At 39.7% G+C, this 26,366-nt stretch overlaps 1 protein-coding gene across 2 annotated transcripts; it reads right to left on the bottom strand.

Moving 5' to 3' along the window:
• Positions 1–1,119: 1,119 nt before the first annotated feature.
• IREB2 (iron responsive element binding protein 2) lies at positions 1,120–23,632 on the bottom strand. 2 transcript variants are annotated; one of them, XM_082769193.1, is made up of 22 exons: positions 23,509–23,631; positions 22,438–22,527; positions 19,077–19,242; positions 17,788–17,925; positions 15,761–15,982; positions 14,114–14,183; positions 12,746–12,929; positions 12,122–12,261; positions 11,229–11,400; positions 9,913–10,013; positions 9,230–9,346; positions 7,928–8,087; positions 6,955–7,090; positions 6,168–6,252; positions 5,435–5,591; positions 5,026–5,150; positions 4,658–4,762; positions 4,243–4,385; positions 2,978–3,125; positions 2,768–2,890; positions 1,899–2,084; positions 1,120–1,256 (listed from the first exon to the last, which is right to left on the bottom strand). In XM_082769193.1, exons 1-22 carry the CDS (start codon positions 23,525–23,527, stop codon positions 1,146–1,148), a joined length of 2,898 nt encoding a protein of 965 aa, XP_082625319.1. In that variant the 5' UTR covers positions 23,528–23,631; the 3' UTR covers positions 1,120–1,145. The 2 variants fall into 2 exon arrangements, with proteins under 2 accessions (XP_082625319.1, XP_082625320.1); XM_082769194.1 differs by lacking the exon at positions 1,120–1,256 and adding an exon at positions 1,617–1,825 and having other exon boundaries at positions 23,509–23,632.
• Between the last annotated feature and the right edge of the window lie 2,734 nt (positions 23,633–26,366).

The raw sequence follows: 26,366 nt of genomic DNA, 5'->3' as shown, positions 1-26,366 counted from the left end.
ACGCTTATGCAGAAACTGTGCATCTTTCGTTAACATTATTAAACACAGTGGATTATTTTTTTAATCACCAATACACTGATAATTACATTTATTGGAGTTGCAGTGGCTAAGAGCCAATTTGTTCGGTATCCAGAGATCTTCAGCTGGGGAATATGATACTTGTTCAGAAGAGCTGCAAACTAACAGCATATTAGAAAGCAGTAAAAGGTTGTATGGCTATCTCAGCTAGTTAACATTTGACAAGTAGAATTTATTAGACATATGCTGTGTTTATAGCAGAGGAATTTAAACAGTCATAATAAACTTTTTTAAAGGTTAAAATTCTAAAGGGAAGTACTTTGGGTAATGATATCAAACATTACAGTAAAAACCTGATGGCATAAAGGACAAACTGCACACCTTAAGGTAGACATGACAAATTGCAGCTTACCAAAAGGCCAGGGTGCTATATTTGATCAGCATGAACAAAATACGTCGTGGGCATTTTCTTAAATGCAGAGATGTTGCCCATGCAAACTTCATATTTCCAGCACACAGTACTTCATGGTGTGAGCAGTTTAAAATCCGTAAGGGATATAATGCCATAAGGTAAATCATGATCTATCATACAGGACACCGTGCGCCTTGTGGACTGCCTTTTGCTCAGCCCATAATTTAAAGAGCAGATAATTCAAAACTGAAGATCTGTTCTAAGATTTCGATGCCAAAAAACGTCTGGCCTTTACCATTTCATACCATCTGCTACCCTTAAACCAACAAACAGCAGTACACAGATTTACAGGTGCAAAAACTAAGTGGAAACAACTGCAGAAAAACTTACATAATAATCTTCAGCACAATCAGTTTCGGATTTCGTGTAGTTTATTTACAAAATGGTCTCATAAAACATCCCCTCCATACTTACAGCTCTCTGCCACAACACACATGTTGATTTTAGCAATGTTTAATAGCACCATTAGAATATTATTTAAAATCAGGAAGGATCTTGTTGCAGTTACAATGATTCACAATCTTTTACATCCATGGACGAAGTAACTTTGAGCACACTAGGACTGTTTGCAGTTCCACAGTACAGATTCCTGGGTTCACACAAGGCATTTTCAGGATTACCAGTTAATGCAAGGTACCCATAGAGTCAGTAGTTACTATAAGAATCTTCGAGCCACAAAGTTTAGACTTCCACCATATTTGTATAAAGTTATCTCCACGTCGTTTTCAAACAAGGCAATCACGCTGAACACTTTTCCAGTGCTTGTCTTCAAAATAAAAACAAAGAGACCACAATCAAGAGTTTTCCTTTCACCTCCCCTTGCTTATTCTTAGTATTCTAACCCCAAGGTTTGTCTAACACAAGCAAATTCAATTTGATTATCTGTCACTGCAGAACAGAGACTTCTGGGAATAGAACAAAGCTTACTCTAGCAGATTCCATCCAGTTGGGGACATGCTATATATTGTTACTACACTACCCATAACAACAAAGAGCCACTTCCTTAAAATGACAGATTATATTTACCATAAAGATCCTTTACACAGGATGGAAAGCTGAATCCTCCTCAAATAGTTTCACTCTTGTCTTTCAAAGAACCTGAATGAGCTAAGACTCAATTCTACCCTAACAAAGTGCCCATAAAGGGGGAAAGCAATGCTAAAAAAATTAAAAATCAAGGATTTCAGGCTACATAAGGAGTGCATAGAAGGAAGGCTTGTTACCTAATATGTTTATATGTACTTCGGTAAACTTCAATAACTAGGTCAAACTTTAGGCCAGAGTATCAGTTTACTTTCAAAGATCAAATACTCTTTCCTGCTCCAATCATCAGGACTGAAAGCACAGAAAGTAATTAATCATGAGCACGTTCAGTAAGAAATTAATTGAAAAAATACTGCAGAAATACCTTAATATCCAAAGTCATTCCAGGCAACAGCTCTGGAGGGAACAATATAGAAAACTGCTCTCTGCCAGTGAGACCCAAAGTATTTGGATTTTCCCCAGGAAGAAACTGAAGTGGAGCTATGCCTATTCCAATCAATTGGCTTTTATGGACCTTCTCGTAGCTTTCAGCCAGGACAGCTTTAACACCCTGCAAAAACACACAAAATTTAGTATTTCAGTACAGTAGTGAGTTAAAGTTAAATACAAAAGCAAGCTTCAAAATAATTTATGTAAAAAATCTTGCAATACAAGGTGAAGAAGAGTGCTTTGTACGAGTCCTGTATGTAGGTAACATCTTTTAGCTTTATAGCTAGCCAAAAGCAAATAAGCTGGAGCAGGCCTATACAGTATGAAACAGTTTTAGAATAAAGTGACGATGCTGTAGTTATCAGGGAGAAAGTCCCACATGCAATGTAGTTGCTTCTATTACTCCAGACTTGTGCAAGAATGACTAACTCCGAATATATTACGAATATTACAAGGAATTAGTCTATAATAGCTAGATGGTAAAATCCCTATAGAAACCAAACAGAGTCCAACACTAGATAAATATTCTACCTCAATGTCTGGAGTCTAGGATGCTAAGTTACATGTTTGTAAGCTACATGTTTATGAAATTCAGATTTACTCCTCTGACCAGTCACTCTTCCACAAAGGATCTTCTACAAAAGTTCTAGCAAAGAAATTACTTACATTTTTACAAACAAAATGTGGCATTATATTTGAGGTTGGAGACAGTTTCTAAACAAATTTATACCCAAAGCTATTTTTTCTTTTAAGGTACCAAAAAAACACCAAAAAACACAGCTGTCAAAAAACAACCAGCAGTACCAGTAGAAAAGGTCCTTTTGCCGCCCAGTCTCTTGAGCTACCTAGTCCATACTTCTTTCCTGCTAAAATAATTACAGGAATGCCTTCTTTCTGGTACAACTCTGCTGCTTCAAACACATCTAGCTGTGGAATAACAAAATGAAATAATTTGAGTGAGTTCTAAATTCGTATCACATTTTTTAAAGTATCTATAAAAACAAATATTTTTACCGTTTGTCCAGATGGAAAATGAATTGTTTTAGGAGCTGGTTTTCCTATGAACTTATTCAGAAGCTTGATATTTGCAAAGGTACCTCTTGTCATCACAGCATCATTACCTCTTCGAGCTCCATAAGAGTTGAATTCACGAGGTGTGAGTCTACAATAAAAACATTTAAAAGGGAATCAGTCATTTCAAAGATTACCTTATTTAGAACGATATTAAGATTTTAAGTATCACAACATCTCAAAAACATTAAGTTATCAGCACAAGAGGTAAAGACCTATTTATCTGACAAATGCAATTGTTTTAATTTTATTATAATTATGATACTATTATAATAATATAATGAACATGCAAATCATTGTTACATGAAAGCTGAAATTTTAAATGCATTTTCTGTAACTTCATTATCAAGTGTTACAAACATTATGGTATTTAAAACAGGAGTTATCTTACAAAAAGCATGGTTACTTATCCTCTCACCTCTAACAGCATGTTTAGCAATAAATATTGCACCAGAATGACAGCTTTACTCTTAAATCAAACCACCATCTTAGGAGCAAACATCCATTCTCTTTTAATACTACTCATTCAGACTGAATACAAGTTAAAAACAGAGTCCACACCACAGGGTACTATTTTGTCATGCTCCACTGATACTAATAATATATCTTCGCAATATAGTACAAAACAATTTCCAAAATACTCAGTGGAGTTGCGACACTGAATAGATATCATTACATGGACTCTTCAGAATTTCAGAAGAGATGAAAGGCACCCAGTACTACCACTGCAAGATGCTGTTTGATGCAGAAATAAGCTAAAGCACCAAATTTACATTTCTAAGACAAGGCTTCACTTTCTCAAATGATACATGCTTCTCGAACTTCTGATCTGTTCTGCACATCTATCCGACTCTTCCTGAGGCTGATAACAGGAGTAGTCTCTAACCTCACATTCACATAAGATCACACTTTGTAAATTAAGAAGTAATTTTTGCTTTGACCTGTATTTGGCAGCAGGTGTTACCTCAACAGTTATAACAAGGAGCTCTTGCAGTAGGTCTCAGTTGTTTGATATAACGCTAGACAGGACCACGAGATAAGTGATTACTTATAAATCCCAGCAGCAATTACTATTTTGCTTAACCATGTACAATCTCCGCTTGATGCAGATAGGTATTTATATTGACAAGCAACAATGATGATCAGTTATTTGACTTGTAAAGCAATCCTCTGATATAATCAGAGCTGTTTAATATGAAAAAACATACCCTTTGTTGGTCAGATACTTCGCAGCAGCACTACTCCTTGCAATGCTTCCAGCAGGGGATATGTGATCTGTAGTTACAGAATCTCCCAAATACAACAAGACATGGGCATTTTCAATTGCTTGTGGTGAAACTGGTTCTTTGGCCTAAAAGAGAAGGGGGAAATGTGATGAGGGGGAACTGAACAAGATGGATAACTCCCATTTTAATTCTAAGAGCCTTTTAGAAATAACAGGCATCTGCAACATATGAAGAGAAAGCACAGGCTCCCCTCATTCCAAACATACAAACAATATTTAGAAGACAAGTATTAGCGATGATCAAATTTGATACTTACACATCAAAGCTTTACTGGAACAGCTATTCCCTTACTTAAATCTAATGCATATAGTCTGGTGGGTAGATCCAATGTACTTACAAGTTTATCGAAAAAGGAAGGACATCTGATATAAGTAGATTTCAAATCCCAGGGAAATAAAGCTGACTCAGGCGCTTCCAGTGAATTCCATCGTTTGTTTCCCTTCTATATAAAAGTAACCAAAATGAACAGGAATTTGTCTACAGTCTTTTTGCATTCTGAAAGCAAAGACCTTTCGGTGATTTATTTTTTTTTTTAAGTTATGTGAAATAATATCAATAAGGTAACTTGTAGTATATAGGTAACCATATCAGTCAAATCCTCCTTTAGCATAATAGAAATAACTGACAATCCAATCACATTCAACTGGAATATAAAACTATAATGAAATGCCCTCTAAGTTATTTAGAACAAAAGACCATTCTTACCTCCATTTTTTCTTTCAGTTCCTTAAACATGGATGATATCACACACTCTTCCTCCACTGTGTGTAGCTCTTTTCGGGTGGGCCAAATATCTCGTAGGTAGATACTTTTGCCATTAAAGCCAGTGCCTGGGGACGGTTTTAAACAGAAAAGCAATTTTGAAGCAAAATACTTAGATTATTAATACACATTATATTCATATATGTACATACACTCAGCTCTTCAGAGACGAAGAATTTAAAAATCTTAGGAATTTAAGAAACAGTTAAGTGGATGTTTTGTTTTAGCTGCTAGCAACATCAAATGTAACTGTGCATTCTCTTCAAATATCCTGTTGTATTATGCTGAAATGCACAGGAGGAAACTTCTTCTAGATATGCATTAGAAATATGAGACATATGGAAATACTTACCCAAAGGCTCAGTCTCGAAGTCTATTCTAACAGTGCCTGCAATAGCATAAGCAACTACTAGCGGTGGAGAAGCAAGGTAGTTGGCACGGACACAGTCGCAGAGCCGTCCTTCAAAGTTCTTTGTTCCAGACAGCACTCCACAGGCAATTATATCACCCTGAAAGTCAGATCCAGATGTAACTTTTTCAGGACTTCATAGTACTACAACAGCTTGTGTTATTTTTTTTGATGACTAAGATGTGCTTTTAGCATTCCACTTCAAAAAAATATCCTAATTCTTCAACACAAAGGCACTTTGTTCTCCAGTGCTACCCCTTCTCTTCCTCCTACCATCAAAAGGATTCTTCTCAACTCTCATGTGTCCTCCAGTCATTTCAGTGAACTCCTGTCTAATTTGTTACCTCTTCCTTCTATTTCACAGGAGAAAAGTGCTGCAGCTATTTGGACACCGCTGGTTCAAATCAATCCAGGACATAACTCCTAAAACTCCTTTCACATTACATTCTTCCTAAGGTTAGCTCCTATGTATTTATCTTACAGTTTGTATCTGTATGCTATGAAGACCACGTTACATTTATTTTACACACCAATCAATGGTCTCCCTCTGAAATGCAGAGGCTTGAGAATATTACTAAGTCCAAACCAAGAACAAAGTTTTCTTTACAGATTCCTGTATTTCTTAGTCATTCAACACTGTAACAAGTTCTGTATTCAACAAGCCTTGGACCTCTACCTGTTTTATTGCATTCCTGATGGCTTCTGGAAGGGGAGCAGTGTTTCCAACACAGGTTGAACACCCATAACCGACAACCTCAAACCTACAATAAAAAAAAAAAAATCAAGAAGTACATTAAATCATTAAGAGCAGTTTGTTAGCAAAAAGCATTTTTTTTATTAGTCGTCCGTAAGAGGATTTTTCTTCCCCTTTATTAATTAGGCATTTTAGGAATTTAATGGCAGACATTGCATCTCATTGACGCAAGAAAATTTTTGTAACCAATCAAGGTTAATCAAATAAAATACCTCAAAAGGTTTCAGTTCCTTAAATACTGGCAAAGCAAAGGCAGTTATGTTCCTCTTAGCACACAGCTGGGCACTATTAGAGAAATATGAACCTAATCTAACTATTATTTCTACCAAGTAACCAAAAGCATGCTAAACACCCCACGAAAGTATGAAAAGGCCAATTCAGGCTGAATATTAACAGACTGCCCTGAAGAATATACATCCAGCTTCCACTTTCAAAATACACGAACTAGTACATCCCGAGAAAGATACTCACACATATGTAGATTGTTACTGAAAGTCAGAGCTCAGCTACAGTAAAACTTTACACAATTCTAAGGTGGGAATAAAATTGAGTGAAACAACCCTAAATAAACACATAGCTAAAATGACAGACTAGCAAGCTTAAGACTTAGCCATCCCAAAGTGACTAGCAAGCATGGTTATCAACCTGTACAAGAACCCATGTGAACTATTTCTCTGAAATTACAAATGGAACAGGAATCAAAACATACCCAAGCTTACTGAGGTATGGTAATACTCCACTTGAACTGAGGTAATGCGTAACCATTCCACTGCCTGGTGATAAACTTGTTCTTATGTAGGGCTTTACCACTAGGCCAGCTTCAACAGCTTTTTTGGCCAGAAGTCCTACAAGACAAAAAAAAAAAAAAAAAACAAAAAAAACCAGACAGTTTATGTTTTGCATACCCCTTAAAATAACATTTACACAATGCTAGCTTATTTAAACCAAGCATAAAAAAGGCCATGGGGACCTCTCATTTATTAAAGTAACTACTTGTCTGAATAAAGTTACTTTATTTGTAACAATATCATTCAGGTTTTAGCTCTCATTCCTGCTCTGTAGATGTCCATTTTCTCTTCTATAACAAAAATATTTCTCATGTTCTAGATGGCCATCAGTACAGCACTCTTCTACTGATAAAGGTCACACAGCTTCAAAGTGAAACTTGCCTTAGCCACAAGGGATCTTAAAGGAAACAAAGCAAGGTCTGAGAAGATGTAACCGTTCCAGGAAAATTACATGCATCTTATAAAGACATAACACATAGTACCTAACTGTTAAGGCACAGAGCAATTGTTCAGCAAACTGGATTTACCTTCCAGACTCTGCTGCTAAGCATGCAGTTCAAGCTATTACTATCTATGACAAAGCCCACCTTCTGCACCAACTTGTGTCAAAATGGGCATCTGCCTGAAGGTAGCACTAAACCTGGTTACCTGTTGAAATGCTACCAAATAGAAATATTTTTGAATTACTATTATTACAACTACTTTATGACAAATTTTGAGATCATACTACTGAAGAAAATCTCGCATTATCTAACCTCTTGAACGTAGAATTTTAAGGCTAGAAGTGTACCATTTGAAACCTTCAAGTCATTACAGAAAACCTACGAAAATGAAGGTAAAGGCTATGTAAACATGGGCACAACATTAAGATCAGGTTGCTACCAGACAACATACCTGCAGCAAGCATGACAGATGGATTGCAATTATTGGTACAGCTGATTACTGCAGCAATGACAATGCAGCCGTGAGATAGCTTGTATTCATTTCCTTCATACTGAACAGGTACAATGTCATTCTGTTTCTCAACTGCAATCTGAAACCCTTTAACACCAGTCTAGATAACAAAAATATGTTAGCAAATATTATATATTAATTATGACATTACAGCCTGACCAAGTGAACACCCATTTCAGACTAATAATCAGCTGTCCCATTAGGAACCCTTACGCAGATTTTGGATCAGTTCACACACCTCACTTGCCATACATATAACAGTCTTATCCTTTCTTTGTAGATACATTAACTTTTCAACAATTGTGAACAAATGCCAGTCAAAGGATGGTTGATGCCACATATTTCTTGCTACACACAAAAGAACAGTTCCTTAAGTTTCTTAGGGAGTATATTAAGAATATATCTCATTTGATATAATGCTTGTTTCTGAATTAGATGCCTACTTAAGACTAATTTGAAAAGGATAACTAAATGCAAACTAGCTTCTCCTGCTCTGCAGCACCGTCATCCATAATCTGTTCTGATTTCTCTCCCCACCACAACTGATGATTCCATTTTATATACCTCATTACAAGCCAGAAATGCTAAAGCCAAAGAATTTTGATGGAACTTTTAAGTGGAAATGTTTCTGATCAAATTTCGTTGCTAGCCCTTAACTTGAATGAGCAATATTAAAAGTGACCATGCATTTCTGTATTATCTACATTCTTAGATGCTTATGCTTACTGCAAACCAAAAATACCAATTTAAGAGTGAAATAACTTCCTCTGACGTCAAATTACGCTGCAAGCAAAAAGTTCCATGCTAAGTTAAGGTGGATGAAACAGAATTTTAAAACCTAGACCACTAGGTAGCTTCAAATCTTCTAAGTCCTTCTGCATCTCCTTTAACACAAGATGGACTTCTTCCTCTTGTAATTCTGTTTAGGAAATTAAGTAAAATGCAGCTCTTTAAAAAAAACAGAAATTAAAACATTTCCCCGGCTTACACTATTCATTACTAAAGTTTCCCTCTGTATGGTATAAATCATGAAAATAAGGATTTTTGAATATTATGTTCGTGATGAACATGCCTACAATTTACCAGCTTCTACCCTGGGGATGTTTGTCAAGCAAGAAAATAATATCTTTAGATTATCTGTTCACATAGTAATAACTAGGGCTCAGTAGGTGTGCAAGTAGTAAACAACATTTACTTGTGTGGATTATAGTACCTTTCGAAGAGTACATCTGTCGTACAAACCTTTTCATTTAAGCAGGCTTGGAAGTCACTTTTCATGTTATTAACAGCCACTCTATCTTGGGATCTCTTGGGGCCACTGACATACGGAATTATAGAACTTAAACTAATTTGCACTATCTGAAAAAGAAAGAAAAGAAGCATGCATTAATCAATCCCAGCTCCACATTATTTAATACACTCCTTTGAGACACCCAGGACATGTTTTGTTTAAAATACCAGTGTTCTGAGACATTAAAACTCTAGCCTTCCATTTTCAAGATGGTTCACTGTACAAGGCTATCAATCACAAAATCATAGAAATCACAAAATCATAGCCCAGGTTAGAAGGAACCTCTGAGATCATCTGGTCCAACCTTTTGGGGGTAAAAACATGTTGTCTAGCCAAACCTTAAAAGGTTCTTCTTCAAACTGCTTTAAACATTATCCCCTAACTTTCTACCATCCCTGACTTGCACAGTTACTTGGGTGTGACAGGAATTAAAATACATACCTCTTCATTGGAATGAACATCATTTCCCCATTCTCCTACCCCCACCCAAATTTTGCAAACATGCCCTGTTTAGAATTGTGAGTTAAATGCAACTTCATTAAACCAATACAAGTTACAGCAGGAGATACATAAATCAGCCGCTGTTACTTGTTAGAGAAACAAACGAATAGACAACAAGTCATTTCAAGCGTACCTGGGAATACTCAGGTTCTCTGGAAGAACTCTCATCATTTCTAAATAACTTCACAGCTTTAAGATATGCTTCCATGACTTCAAGCTTGGCCTTGTCAAAACCTTAGTAAATACAAACATGAGAAAGTCAAATAAATAAAAACAAAACACAGCTCTCAGAAATTGAGACTGTTTCAATCTAAAATTATCCCTGAACATCCAAAGTAGTCCTTTTTCCAAGGCACGCCACTTCTGTATCACACCAGCTAGGAGCTATCAAGAATGACATACGAATTAAAACACATTTTGTTTGTTCTTTGTTTTCAAATTAATTTAACTTTCCCTCTTAGATCAAGGAACAAAATAAGCTGTCTTGACACTAGCAATTGTAGCTCTACACTTACAGATTTTTCCCTTAAGTTCATTAATTTCTTCCCCTACTGAGACTTTAGACAGATCACGTGTTTAGTCAATAATATTCCATATTACTGACGATGACTAGAAAATCTGTTTTGTTTGATCTATGCTGACCAGACAAAGCATATTTGGTATTAAAGATGTTCTAACTAGTACTTAAAAACAACAGACTTCAGTTTCAGAGAGGCTTACTAATGTCAATAAGCTTTTGCTGCTTGTTACCCTGTGGCTTTCTGCATTTGCTCTAGGTTGATAAGGAATGGGCATCCTTCTACCTTAGCTTCAAATGTCACTGAAATAATGCTTTTCAGAGGAAAAAAATCACTGTGAAAGTCAGAAACATGTTGTGGGTTTTTTGCTGTTTCACTTCTTAAGAAGTATTTTAGATGTTGATTTCGTAAGGATTCTACAGGTGGTGAGGGGATTAATTCCATATACAGATGTCCCTTCCAACCCAAGCCATTTTATGTTCCATATATTCTTGAAAATATAAATGAGAATTTTCTTATACTTTAAAGTTTACACATGCTTTCAAAAACAAGGATTCTGGAAGTCAAAAGCATAGTTCAGCAAAAAGAACACAATGTTAATAAATTAGGTATCAGATAAATGAACCAGACTGGATGCATACCTCAAGGACAAGTCAGTTTTCCGTGCCCCAGTGTTCTATGTGCAAAAGTTACAGCCTCACTTAAATATGGGGAATACATGGAGACAAAATAAGCCATAAGATTCTACAGGATAGAAATTTTATCCTAGTATATCCCACAACACGGATCGTAATTGTATGGCAGGATTTTGTATGTTAAATCCAAGACAAAGAGTGGTCTTCTGCAGGGTTCTAAGTATGGAGCTTCCTGCAAGTGCATTAACACATCTGAAACTATTACTATGAACCAGTACCTGAAATTTCGTCTTTACCTGTATGCTTTAAGTGCTTCAATGTCACATTATCAACAGGGAAAAAGCTCAGAATAGCACCATATTCAGGACACATATTTGCTATTGTGGTTCGGTCTGCTACAGACAGCTGGGAAACACCACTCCCAAAGAACTCAACAAATTTTCCGGCAACATCAGCTTGCCTAAGATGCTGTTTAAAAGAACACACAACAACATTTGTTATCTCAAGAGATAATGTAAGCAATACTTCTTGCAACAGTATGCAATTAGCAAGTCATGATTGCCTGAAATAAAACAAAGTCCCACATATGCAAAAAAAAAAAAACAAACAAACAACCTCCAAACCCCATTAAGATACTAAGTTCTCTAGACTGGAACTTGACATGATTACACACACCTCCATTTGCAGCAGATTTCTTCATATTTCTTAGTCAAGAACATACAGATGCTTCTCAAAGCACTATGCCAGAATATATTTTCAAAGCAATCAAAGTTCTTAAATGCTTTGACACTAGCTTTTCATTTACTAAATCTGGATAGTCTGCGCCACCCTGGCAAAACCCTGGCTTCAGAAAATACATTCTTCAGTCATACCAGATTATAACTATAGATTGGCCTTGTGTCTAGTAGGATTTTAGAAGAAAAAATGTATCCAGAAGAAGTTTGAGCTAGGGAAGAAGCCTACATGCTGTAAATAGAAGAAAAAAGGGAATTAAGGCTTCTCTGTGTTCCTCTGCACAGACTTTTTTTTTTTTAAGGACTTAGAAATAAGCCACTACAGAGAAAAAACACTGGAATGTTTAAAGGTATACCACAAATACTCCTCCCAGCATTTTATTTTCTTCTCAACCTCTCCCATGGTGGAACTCACAACACATTTTACTTGCTTTGAGAAGGCATTGAACTCTTACCTTTGTAATGCTTAGAACAATATCTATGGATGTAGCAAGTGGGCTGGCTGTGCCTGTCAGTTCGCACCCAACCACCTCTGGCAGAGTTAGAGTAACTGGCATCCCCAGCATCACTGCTTCTGTTTCAATCCCCCCAACACCTGTAAGGTGAATATTATGTTGATTTTCATCAGTTTAAGTAACAGACTAAATATTTTTAAGTTCTAAAAATCTAATAAAGCTCTTCCTGTTAAGCCTAAAGGCTACAGCAAGAAATGCAGATATTTTCCAATAAATATTTGTACATGGAAGACATTGAGCAAGACTACTGCTGAAGTTCCTGGACTTCACAACCTAATACAAAACCCTCTGCATCTAAATTTATTTCCCATGAGGAAGGAAACCTTTCTCTAGATTTTTTTTACTGCATGTCCAAGAAGCACTTCAGTATCAACAGTTTTTTTTTGCTATTTTCTTTTTAAATTACATCAAGTTATTGATGAGATTAGCTGAGATTACTATTAAACAAGAAACATTTTGAAGAACAATTCAAGACAATTTGTCATGCTTGAGACAGAAATATTCAGTAGGAAACCGTTTAGTATGACTTTCAAAGTGCTATCAAGTTACTCTTCGCATACTTACCCCAGCCCAAGATACCCAAGCCATTTACCATGGTCGTATGAGAATCTGTGCCAACCACACTATCTGGATACAGGAAATCTTTAACTTCAAAAACAACTCTTGACAGATATTCCAAGTTAACTTGGTGCGCCATTCCAGTCTCCGGTGGAATTATGGAAATATTCTTGAAAACCTTTGAACTCCACTGTGATTTTTACAAAATGAGAAAGATTTTTTTTTTCCAAAGGCTTATTAAATTCTCACTAGAACTAAACAACTAAAATGACAAAGCTAACAGATAAACAGCAAGTACTGTTATATTACATAAATGGCTCAGTTGTCAATGAGTTACATGAGCCCCCTGAATTCTACATATCCTTAACGATTAGCAATTGAATCGATTAATTCAATTCCTATTAAAGGCTGCATCAATAATTCATACTTGCCTTCCCAAAACAGGGCTTTGGGCAAAAGTCTTGACTTCCAGTTGATGCAACTAATTTTCAAGCACAACTAAGACTAATATTTGGACAACAGAACCTGACCATTAATATTTAGCAGATTGCAGTTCAGGATTTACATCTGTGTATAATACTGAACAGGCAATTTAGAGAAGTGTCTTGCTACACTTAAACTCAGCATGCTAGATATAAAAGAAACTGCCACAGAGACTTGTAACAAAATTCAGCTTGGCAGTTTCCCCTTTTCAATAACATTCAAGCTAATTTGCAGCTTTTCTGAAAAATATCCTAGTTTCCTTATATGAAAAGATTTTTGGATCACTGCATTGAATTCATAAACAACATTAGTGGATGAGGATCAAATACCAATCCTGCAGATCCGTGACTAAAAAGATGCTGATGCCACAGAAGACTTGTATTAAACACAATGCCTACTAGCACGGCTGCCTAGCTGGAGAGTAGCAATGCCTCAATACCAGCTTCTGTTCAACACTTTAACTGCAATAAGATTTTCAACAGGATAAAGCAAACTTTTATTCAAAAGCTCATTGAGATCTACAGCACAGAGCTCATTAAAACACATTAAAAGATTAATGCTTCATAAATATCTACTTTGTCCATTACCTTCACATTTGCGAGACCAATCAAATAGTGAACTTTTTCAAATCAGAATTAGAAATATTTTCTCCCCTTTAAGTGACACCTATGTTTAGAACCTCTGCAGTCTAACAATTTTAAATTTCAAGCCATAAACCTATTATTAGCTAATTTTCTGTTCACATATTAAATTCAGATTTAATTAGCATCTGATATTTCCAAATTACTACATTTCTTTTATCATCTAAACCTGACCACCAGCAGAGAACAGAGCAAGATCTCAAAACAACCAAAACACACACCACGCAAACCTTGAAGTTCACAGACATACCTTAAAAAATTGAAGTCTCTCTCTATTTCTGCCAAATTCCATCTCTTGATTCTTCAATACTGTCTCAGGCCTAGGAAGACAGTAAGTTTACAAGCACTACCATAATTTCAAAGTACAAAAGAACAAGTTATTTCTGCTTGTTTGACAAAAGACTCGTTTAAGCCTGCAGCAAAATTTGAAGTGGTTTATTAAAACAAAGGTAATTCCTTCCTTACAGCAAAGTGTCTGTAAACAGTCAAAAATAACTGATTTAATCTGTGCCGAGAACAGATATAGTTTTAGGTGTAGTTTGCCTCAAGCATTTAATCTCAAAAAATAAGATCTATTCCCAGCACATACTACAGTATTAGGAATCTTTTTCCTCTAATTAATGTTCTGCTGAGTTGCACACATCAAATTTCAACTATTGTAAAGAATCAAGGTGTTCACTAGTTCATGTGGAAAACACCCTCCATGTTCAGTACTAGCCCTTTAGCAACTGGGTAGAACGTTAAGACATTGTAACTATCCTCCATATATTTTTCCTCTATGGCACTACTTTTTGTTCATGATTACTCATTAGTACAGTCTCTTAACATGAACTATCTTTTGTAAGTTATATTAAGATACTGCTATCCATTATGGAATAACCCACAACTTAAGAGCAATAACCTCTGCTTTGAGAAGGTGGACAAAGAAGGAATACACTTGTTTTACAGCAGGAAGGAAAAAAAAATTCTCAGTTCTCCAGAGGCTGATTTTACATCATGACGCTTCCTCCTTTCTTCTTTGCAGCGTCAGAAGGTCAGCAGGTATATTGTTTTGCAAAGCCCTTAGGGACAGTCATCATTCAACCTTCAGCTTAACAAATGCTACTGCTGGTTTCCTGCCAGAGACATCAATATTGCTGAAAACATCACTAATTCTGTGTTACTGCACCTGCACTGAGCAGGAACATTTGCATATCTATAAAATAACAAAGACAATCAGCTTTTAAATTCTACACCTGTCAGGCACAAGGTGACAGACATCTGAATAGTCTATCAGAGAAAAGAGGTGGCAGCTGAAAGAAGGATGATTACATGTAATTGTCATAGATGGAACAGTACACAATGATCTGTTAATATTGAAAATCTGGAAAAGACAAACAGATGAGGTTCCTCTGTGCCATTACACAAAGGCAGGATGTATGCTGACTTTCAACTCAGTGACAGAAAGACTGCGAGACTACAGAGAGAGAAGTAATGTGTAGGCTGAGAGCCAAAAACTCCTGCAAAGCTCCCATAGGGAAATGAAAATTTACTTTGAGCCATGAAACAATGTTTCATTGACATTTACTTTCTAACTTACACAGGATTGCTCCTGTGCTTTATTGTCCTTGTACGGAAAGGAGGTAAGTCTCAAAATGTCATTTAAAATGACAGTCATGAGTCACACAAATGGCCATCTGCACTGTTTACTGAAATCCTTCTAAAAAATTTAGTCTAAATTAGTCTAATTAGTCTAACTGAAACCTGCTACATCAGACCTTCTAGATGCTGGAACCAGTCTACAGAATGTGTGACTAGAAGTACAGAAGTATGTTTAGAAAGACGTGTCTCTCTAAACTGTCCCTGGCAGTACCTAACACAGAAAGATGCAAGTAATTAAAATAGTAAGTTTTCATACTCAGGCACCGGCTGAAGGTGAAAAGGACAGAGGATTGGCGTGTTTTCAATCTGCGCAGGGAACTGTCCTGAGCTGCGACTTGAATCTCCAGCACTACATGGCCCCTTGCAGCCAGTCTGACCCCTGCAAGGTAACTTCCGAGGCTGTACTTTAAGTGGAGAAAGCTTTGCCGTCGGCTTCTGTGACTCACCACCTCCAGGATTTGGAGTATTCTGTATTGCACTGTAATATAAAATAGAAGAGTCATTTAAACACGAGGTTTGTTTTGTTCCTAACCACTTAAGCTCACTTAGTTATTACCCCACTATACTAGTTAAGTGAACTGCAATGAATTTCCTGAAAGATTAACACCAGACAAGTAACTCCATCAATTCGTTCATCAAAGATCATGTTTAAAAAAAGAACATGTTGCAAAGGCTAAACTTAGGGCATTACACTTGGAATGGGTGGGCAGCGCCTCATGCAAGCAGTGGACTGGCACGTTTCTTATTCTACAGTAGTACTATACATGTTTCATACAATCCATTAAGGAAGATGACAAAGCTTTTTCAAGTAAATAAATGTAACTTACTATTTAATTAAGCTTTTTGATACAAATTCTCAAAAGCTCAGATACATTTTATGCTCTAATCAACTCTGTCAGAAGACAAAAGTCGTGCTTTTTTTTAAAATGAAGTCCATATGGCACACTACCCACTATTTATTGGATACTCAGTTTCCCCATGAGAGTCAAGAAACCAGCTGTGAAAGATGGATGACTTCTTACATATTATTATTTACGAAACCATTGATTTGTAAAGCCACTGCTTTCTGCAGCTTTAACACAGAAAGATAGGTAGTTATCTAACTGCAGAATACTGCATGGCCTTAGAGGATACCTTGTCTAAATCCCAACTTAGTCCATGAGCCTCTGATCAGCAGGAGATACAAGCTGTAAAAAGCAGCACAAACCAACCTGCAGGGAAGGGTTTCTTATCTTAGGCCAGCAGCTGCTGAGTTCCTGCAAGCTTTCCAGAAGTGAAACTACAGAAACCTGATTTATCATTACAAAGCAGCACACTGAGACCTCTTGTCAGTACTTGGTCTTGCTGATAATTTCAGGCTAGCCCAAATGTAATTGAGTTCACTTTCTCTTCAGACACAAGGAGGCAGACCACAGGACTGACACTGCATATGCAACATGCTTTCCACTCTCCTAAGACATTAACCAAATTAACCATACCCAGTTTGTGAATTCTAATAATTCAGGGGAAAAGGCCTGGAGCAAAGAACAAACAATTCACGGTTCTGCACACCTTTGGGAAGGCTCCATGATGAAGGGGGATTAGGGCTGGAGGGTACTAGAAGGGAACTTCAGCACACACTGAATCAGGTTTTCCTTTTCTGCAGCATTATGTTTCTACCACAAGGCAACCCCAGGCTGTTTTCATCACATCAGTGTGTGTGTCAGAAGAAAACCAGGCTGACGGTTTTCTAGTCCTAATACTTTTCCAGACTCCAAGTACACTCTTTCCCTAAATCTATACAACCGTTTTTCATCTGTAGCAAAATCAAGACCTACATGAAGTCACAGTCATAACTTACGAGCTGAAATTACAGTCCTTCAATATATCCGACTGCAAAGCCGTTCCTCCAGAGCTGCGACAAGGGACTTACAATTATGTTAACCTACCAAAAGGTTTTACCAGTAAGAACAGTGCAAAGCAAAAATGACAAACACTCTACCTCATTTTTGAGGCATTATCTTCTGGAAAACATGACAGACCTAGCTTACTTCAGCAATCTCCTGCCCAGAATTTATATTCTGTCAGCTCCATCTATAACCCCTCAGAACCATTCTCTTTCTTCTTCTAAAGTATTATTTTTGCTACTTTTATCTGGTCCTCTTTCAGCTACCATCAAGTCTACTTTCAGGGATCCAGACACAACAAGTGATTTAATGGGATGGGACAATACAAAGACCAGAGTAAACCCACAACTCAGCATCAGATAGAAGCGTGTATTTCCTCAAAAAAATACGGTGTTACCATTTGCTGAAATCAATCTGCAGAGAATGGTCAACAGTGAGATCAGTTGGGCAGGCAGGATTGACTTTCACAGGATCTCCTCCAGCATTTCTCACTGCTTCCCTCATGGCAGCAAAATCCACCATTGCTGGAATTCCACTTAGAGAAGAAAAAACAAAGTAGTACAGTAACATCAGACATTAATGCTCTAAAATATAGAAACTTCTTTCTAAGTCTATATCTACCTATTTGAGTTCTGTTTCAGACAATATAACCCTGTTTTTCTATTCTCTAAGTTTTAAAGAAGTCCAAATATTTTTATAATTTAATGGAGTTGGTACTAATTCACAACAAACAGCATGCTTTAAGTTAACATACCAGAAAGTATAAGAACACCTTAAAGAAAATAATTATATTTGCTCTTTTGTCCTGCTAAGCTTCTGAAATGTGATGTACATAATTTTCAGATGCTTATTACTTTATAAAATCTTGTATTGCAAACAATGCTCACGCTATACATTTTAATATGTTAGCATGTATTAATGTTCTTACAAAACCTGTCATTTCTGAAGCTCGGCATTTTATTGAAGCTGATACCCTGGTTACTACATAGGTAAGAGTAGCTGAAGTACAGAACTGAAGGGAGAACACAGTACTAGATCAGTCTTCTTAATTTTGCTTGCTAAACAAAATTAATAAAATTATTATTTTTTATTTATTTATTTTTTTTATTTCCTCACTTCTTCATAAACACTTAGATAATGATTCACCAAGACATCCTGCACTTAATATTTGCAAGTTGCTGAAGGACTGTCCTTTCAGCTTGGCCATACTCAAATCACATAAAGTTAATATATTAAGAGACTTATTAAATATCTATTTTTCATGCTTTGAACTGGGTTACATATTCTTGTGGAGCAAGCAATAGTTATCTCCAGTTGTCTCAAGCACAAACTATGTATTTCAATGAACTGCCAGCCATCTGGCTACAGTCAAAATGCTGTCACTTCCATCTGTGTTTTGGCACTTATCCTGTAAAGTGTTCCTTGTAGGCCAACAGCTTCGTCCTCACCAACCTGTGCTAAAACCAGGGTAGCATACGAACGACTCCTATTCTTCCATCACATGCAATTACGTTATATCTGCTGAACAGCAGCAGCAGCGTATGAGCTATTTAGAAAGAGCTATTTCAGTATCAAAAGGCTAACTGCTACTTCTATTTTCAAGCTGAAGTACACCTACAACTCAGTGAGCTTACACAGATATTTCACAGTATTTCATGCACACATGTAAGCACACACTCCACTTACGTAAAATCTTGAAGAACAACTCTGGCAGGACAGAAGGGCACTTCAACATTATTCTGTTTTGTCTTCCAGTCTAAAATGTTCATAGCATCTGTTTCTTTCACTAAGAAGCCATCACAATTACGGATACTGGATTCAAACAACACTCGTATAGAATAAGGCAGAACATCTAGGGTAGGCAAAGTGACTTAGTTAGTGCAACAGCCTTAAGCTTCTGTGTTTTGCTAAGTTACAGTTTCACATTTCTAAAGAGGTCCAGTTTGCTAGGGATTAGAAGAATGAGAGCTATGGGAACCCAATTGTCCAGTTGCTTTTGGGTTTGATCTTCGTTGTAAGATGTGGAAAGGCGAACTGCAGAGTGTGTACGTTGCAGAAGAGGAATTACCATACAGAATTTGAACAGAAGATACCAATGTCTTGACTGCACTGTGTTAAGTCACTGACACTTAAGAGGTATGCTATGCCAGCAGGAGATGCATGCAAGGCATCTAGAGCTGGGATTACCAAACAGAATGGGTGACAGGCAACAGCAATGAGAATATGCCAAAAATATTTCCAACCTGTAAATTTCATCATTACTTGAGACATCAAGCCAAAAGCAACTAATGTCACATCATTTTCTTTGTCTTTGATAAACAGTGATATAAAGAACAGAAACCATCCTCACACGTGCCATAAAAATATTTCATAAAACATTACAGCTAACATTTCACTATTCAGTTACTTTGTTTATGATCTGGATTAAGGTATTGAAAGAAACAGCTTTCTAGCATGGTGAAGTCCAGGGAACTGGAAATGGAAATGAAAAAAGCAGAAGTAGAAAAAAAGCATGTGTCACTATTCCCCACAAACAACAAAAAAGATGAATTCACATTTTCCTCCAGATACCATATTTCTCAGTATAATTCAAGGAAACAAATGACTTGGTAACAGTGAGAAATATTAAATAGTTGGAAGAAGAGGGTTAAACAGTTAAGTTCAAGTTTTAGTCAAGAGAGTTAAGATTTGGTGGTCTCAACCTAACTTGCGGACAAACTTCTGGACTATCAGTACAGGATTTGCTGACTGTTCTCATCATGCATCTACTGTTGTCTAATTAGACAAGTCAATCAAAATAATATAGAAGTGTCACCAAACCTACTCTGAAGCAGCTGTAATGCCACCACTTCACTTAAAAGCCAAATAACCAGAACCAAACTCTTTTGCTTTTGCCTGGATTGCAAACAATAAACAAGGCGCCCTTGCAGCAGTAAGAGCTAACTGCATGTTGGGCCAGGTAGCAGCCATGGAGGGATTACTTCTCCCCACCAGACAGCAGTAAGGTCCTATCTGCAAAGCCGTGTGCAGCTTTGGGCCTCTGCTTTGTTGAGATCTGCCACATCCCCAAGCATAGCCAGAGAAGAGCCTCCTAGGGCTGTTATGGAGCTGCAGCTCCTGTCACACAGGAGCAGGTAAGAGACCTGGTTTGCTCACTCTGAGAGGAGAAAGCAAAGCAAACCAACTGTTGTCTTCTACAGCCTAACAGGAACTGCAGAGGAGGAGAAGTCTCTGAGATGTGCCCACTGAAAGCACAAAAAAGTCAGAAGGTGCAGGAATGGATACTGTGATAGGATACAGTGAAGATGATGTGACAGGGAGGGTGGCAAAGCACAGGGTCAAGAGAGGCAGTGGAATCTCCATCCTCACACATTGGTGGAGCTCAAGTGAGAAAGGCTCTCCCAGTTAGCACTAGTGCCAGCAGGGATATGGGCCTAGATCTCCAATGTCCCTCCTGTCCTACATCATCCTGAGGTCTTCATAGCAACCATTTTACCCGTAACTCATTCATGTTTTCAACACTAGAAAAATCGGATTTTTCTTACAAATTGACAAATAATTCAATTAACATTTACATTAGAAATCTGATTAACTTATTGTCAGATTATAGTCAGAAGCCCCAAGGCAGAGAACAAACAAGCAATAGCCAAAATGAATGTTCTAGCAATAAATGCAATGAACAATTCCAGATAATGGATTCCTTATTAGTTGTTGTCCCACACTGCACTTAAATGCTTTCAATATGCAATTAATGTGAAGCCTCCACCTCCTGCACATCAGCCTCCATTGGAAGAGAAAGGCCTTCTTATCCTATTCTGTTTACATTACTTCTCTACATTTCTCCAACTACTTTCAGTACTGCTCCAAGCTTTACTCACTCATCCAGACAGAAAGCAGTATCTTCTGTTTAAATTCTCACTCCAGCCACAAGGACGCTCAGAAAAACTAGAGCAGAACTGACTGGCTTTGTTGCTACCACACTACTGCTGCTTCTCAGACAAAGCCATGAACAGAAGCATTCTACCTCCTTCTCACGTGCTTATCTGAAAGATTAACTGCAGCATTACATTAGTCGGAATTTGCAAGAGCACAAAGCTGTTGCACAAAATTTGCAGCAGCCATTGTTGCCCTGGAAAAAGCTCCCATCTATTCCCTTTTAAGGACAGGCAAGTAATTACTGCTGTCAAATACAGGTTTAAAATGAAATATCCACTGGTAATTTTTTAGTTAAGGAACACAGATTTAAAAAAAAAAAAGTAAAAGTGAAAAAAAATCCCAAATAACTCTAATAATATATTATTTGTTTAAGTATTTTATGAGTTTAACATGAAAGCTTAAGAAAATAACGAAAGTAAGCTTTGATTATCTGCAAGATTAAAACCTATTCCAGCTGACAGTGATCTATAGCTCTCCCCATCTGCAGTTCTAACCGTCCCCCCATCACACACACAAATGCTTTCTATTTTTTAGGAGGCAACCAGACAGACGCCCAATAAAAACCTTTTTTGGCACATATCACTTAGTGACACATAGCATACTAATGACATGCTGAGACTAAGCATTTGTTTGTACACCACCAGAACTCATCCTTCGGCAGCAACTGCAGTAAAAGCTACATTCCAGTAAACACAGTTATCCACTATCTGAAGATACTGTTAAGCTGAAATTAGCACACCAACAAACAGGACAAAGGTGTAATTAAAAAAAAAGGTTTTTGGAAGCACTACACTCCAGTTCTCAAGTTACTTCAGTACTTTTTAACAAAAGATAAATTATTTGGATCTGTAGTATTAGAGTAAGACTCTGGTGATACCTGCTGCACTTTCTCCCTCGATGAAAAAAAGCTGCATGAAATATTATCCCCCCTGCCCTAAGCTATTAATCAGCTTCACAAGGCAGTAATAGAGTATAAAATTATAAGCATTCAACTATACCTATTAAGAGCCCACATATTCACGATTGCATCTCCTAACGTTTTACAGCAGTAAGTGGTGCATGTTTATTACTGGTACTGTTCTAATTGCCAACTGTTAAAAGTCATCATTACCATACTTGGAGCCTCCAAGCTTCGAGACATTGTAGAACCTCTTTTGTGGATAGTTTGTTAATGCTTCAATTACGGGCTGGTAAGGGCTTCCTGAAAAAAAAAAAAAAAAAAAAAAAAGTTGCAGATACGAAAGAATGGAAGGTGTGATAACTGACAGAAGGCCAGATTTTTATTTCTAGTTTTTCCAAAACAATTGTTCCTCTTGGACTGTAAGTAAATCATGAATGGAAAAGCTTCCGAGTGGATTAAGACATCTAATGATGGAGATGTGACTAACAGGAATTTTAATATTACTAGGTACGTACAGGTCATGCAAGTCATCAGCATAGTCAGAAGCCTACATGCACGTCTGACCTTTATTGTCTCAGTTTACCATCTACAGGACAGAACAAACGCACCTTACCAGCCTAGATAAGAGCCAGATACACTACAAAGCATAAATCATTAAGCGCTTGGCTAATGACAGGCGAGCAAGAGCCCGAAATAAACCTCCTGGCAGACGTTAAGTGAGGAGAAAAACGCCTCCTGGAGAAGGCCGGGGGCTCACAGAGGGGCTGGGGCTCGTTCAACCGGCAGTGAGCCGAAGGGCCCGCAGCGCTGCCGCTCCTCCGAGCCCCTTGGGCTGCGAACAGCGAGAGCGGGAGGAGCCGCAACGCGGGGCAGGGGAGAGAGGCTGCGGCCGGGCCGGGGCCGGGCTGCTCCGGGGGGCACCGGCACCCAGCACCCAGCGCCGGCCCCGCCGCCGCCGCCCCTTTGTCTCGGCAGAGGCCGGGCACCAAACGGGCCCCGCCGCCAGGCCCCGGCCCCGCGAGCAGCACCGCGGGGCCCAAGATGGTGGCGGCGGGCAACGGGAGGTGGGGGGGAGAAGGGGGGGGGTGCGGGGCCCGGCGCTGCCGCCCCCGGCCCGCCGCAGGCCTGAGGCAGCGCTGCCGCAGCCCGGCCTGACACAGGGAGCCAGGGGGAGGCCCGGCCGAGGAGCCGAGCAGCCGCGCAGCCCCGCGCTCGGGCCCGTGCCGCCGGTGCGGAGGGCGGAGGCGAGGCCGGCCCCGGCCGTGTGGGCGCCGCACTGACCTGTCCTGGCAGGGTCCATCGCCGGCGACCATATTAGCGCGGCGGGGGGAGCGCGGCGCCGGGGGGGGAGCGGGCCCGGGCGGGGCCGCGCAGCTCTCGCGAGACTACGCCGCGCCCCGCCCCGCCCCGCCGCGCCCCGCCCCGCCCGGCCGCCTGCCGCTCGCGAGAGTCGCCGCCGCGCAGCAGGGAAACGGGCGCGGGGTCTCGCGAGACGTCGCGAAGAGGGCGGAAGTGGGCAAGCGAAGGGAAAGGGGAGGGCGGGCAGCGAGCTCTCGCGGGACCCGTGGGGCCGGTGACGGAGGCGGAGGGGCGGGGCGGGGCGGGGCGGGGCGGGGCTGCCCGGCGGGGGGCGGGGCTCGGCCTCACCTCACCCTCGGTCTGCCTGGCGGCCGGCGGTAACGGTTAACGGCCGAGGGCTAACGGTTAACGGCTAACGGCCGCAGGGAGAAAGGGAGAAAGGCAGCAGCAATGTGAATATCCCCAAAATATTTTTGGAACTGTGCATTTGACCAGTACTCGTGAAATCAAGCCAAAACGACTGATCACAGAATCACAGAATTTCTAGGTTGGAAGAGACCTCAAGATCATCGAGTCCAACCTCTGACCTAACGCTAACAGTCCCCACTAAACCATATCCCTAAGCTCTACATCTAAACGTCTTTTAAAGACCTCCAGGGATGAAATTGATGTACAGTGCCAGCTCTGGCAAGTCATTTTCAGACAGCCGCTGTCTCGTTGTTTTCATCCCCGTTCTTTAATGAACAGGGATGTGACAAACCCTCCTGGCGGGTGCCATCCCATCGACCCACCTCACAAAGCGCAGGCGCTCCCGCAGCCCGCCTGGGAAGGCAGGCGCAAGGTGCAGCCGCGCCGCCCGCTGATGTTAGCCTTGCTGTGGAGGTTTTCTTCCTGCCATACCCCGTGATTTCTTCTTTCCTTGCGTTCAGATTGCAATCTTCCTCCATAGCTGGGGGCTGGAATATTTTTGTCTTGACCTTCAGCGCAACGGTGCTGGTGCCTGAGGTGGCAGCACAGTGAGCCCCATGGCCCAGTGCTGGTTTCTCCCGGCCGCAAGGCCCGGGCAGTGCTGGGGGCACGAAGCCCCCCGCAGGCTGTCACCGGGTTCAGGCCCCCAGGAAGGCTGCCGAGGAGAGTCTGTGACTTGGCCGCTGTCTGACTGCAAACTACCTTTTGTCTGCATCCCTTTTTACCTCAGCTGACACTGACATCCTGAGCTGTAACAGAATGGCTTGAGGCACTGATTGCAAAAGTTTTATTCAAAGTCATCTGAGCAACCGTGATTCTGGCATCCTTTTGTCTGTCCCGGGTCGCAGTGCTGTCAGCATTATCGCTGAGGGAGGGGGCAGGCTCTGATCAGCAGGAGGGAAGACGGCGGAGGATCTGGCTGAGATGTCTGCCCAGGGGAGCTCCGCCAATTCTGCTACATAAAGCGAGTTCATGATGCCAAAAGCTGTCTGGTTCTTCAGACAGATTGTTTATGTGCGGCATCTTGTTTACAGCTTTTGCCCTTGTAGGATCAGTGCAGTCATTTTTCATTAAAAGCTCAAACAGGGAGGGCTGCAGCCTTGTTCCTTGGCACACGGCAGCTGGCCACCCTCTGCTCCCCGGCGCAGGCGGCTGTGACACGTGCTGGCCACGCACTGGCTCGTGGGAATGGGGACGTGGGCAGGAGCCTCGGGGGGCAGTGCTGGGAGGGACACGAGGGGCAGATGAAGCGTTGGCAGACAAATGATGGCAGCTTTGTCTCTTGACAAATTCAGATAAGATGCATCTCCAGGGATGCTCTGCGCCATCGCTGACCCACTTGTTTTCCTTTCTGAGGGAAACCTCTAGTCTCACAGGGCTGAGTCTACAGGGTGCCAGTGGCAAAATGACTTCTGGTTTTCTTCCACTGTTGACTGAAGTCTGACTTTGCTCTGTTTCTTGTTCATGTGCTAAATCCTTTATTATCAAATGCTTAGTTTTTAAGTTCCGTTCTCAGATGAAAGGAATATCAAATCCATTAAATCAGATGGATTTTTGGACAGCAAATCCCATATATATTTTGATTTAACACAATGTTTGGCCACTTGGTCATGGTCTTAATTTGTACTAAATTTTTTTCTTTCTCTGCTTAGTAGCAGTTGGGTTACCCCACTGTTCTGCATTCTGTGTGATTCTTTGAGAATTAGGGTGTCCTTTAAGGTGTTATGTGACCGTCTAAAAAGAAAGGTGTTTTTGCAGTTTCCAAAATGTTTTCTCCATTTCCCAGCTGGAGTCTAACATCCCAAATAAGTCAAATTCAAGGAAGGACTTGCCCAGAAGAAAAATGGGGATAGATACTGCTGGTTTAGAGTTAATTGGAGCTGACAGAAGCAGGCTAAATGTAAATGTCTTAGTGAAGAAGAGAATCCAAATAGAAGGAAGCACTTTGTGCTACTTTTGCAAAAGGCAGCCAGTGCACACAGAGAATGTCAGCGCTCTCCTTCATTGTATTTCAACCTTCAAATGGATAAAGTAGTTTTGTTGCAGGAAAAGCTGAGCTAAACAATGCTTTCAGTTCTGTGTCCCAGAGTAGTATAAGAAAGAAGAGAGATCATGCTAAGAAAGAGAAAACCCAGTGTAATGCAAGACACTTTTCTGGTTGTGCCTTTCTCCCCTTTCTATAAAGCTAGATGAAAGGCAATAGTAGGAGCAGCCATGCAGCAGCCACACCATTCCCATACGTTCCACTCGAGAAGCAGATCAGTCCAGCAGTTTGAAGTAGAGGCCTCTGAATCAAATCTCTTTTAATCCTGGCTACATACAGGCTTCATGTGACTGCAGTATTTAGTGCTTGAATGCAGTGAACCTTACAC

This window comes from Aythya marila (assembly GCF_965140915.1).
Source record: "Aythya marila genome assembly, chromosome: 11".
Taxonomy (NCBI): Eukaryota; Metazoa; Chordata; class Aves; order Anseriformes; family Anatidae; genus Aythya; species Aythya marila.
The sequence above is the reverse complement of the archived record's forward strand: the minus strand, read 5'-3'. Positions and strand labels throughout refer to the sequence as shown.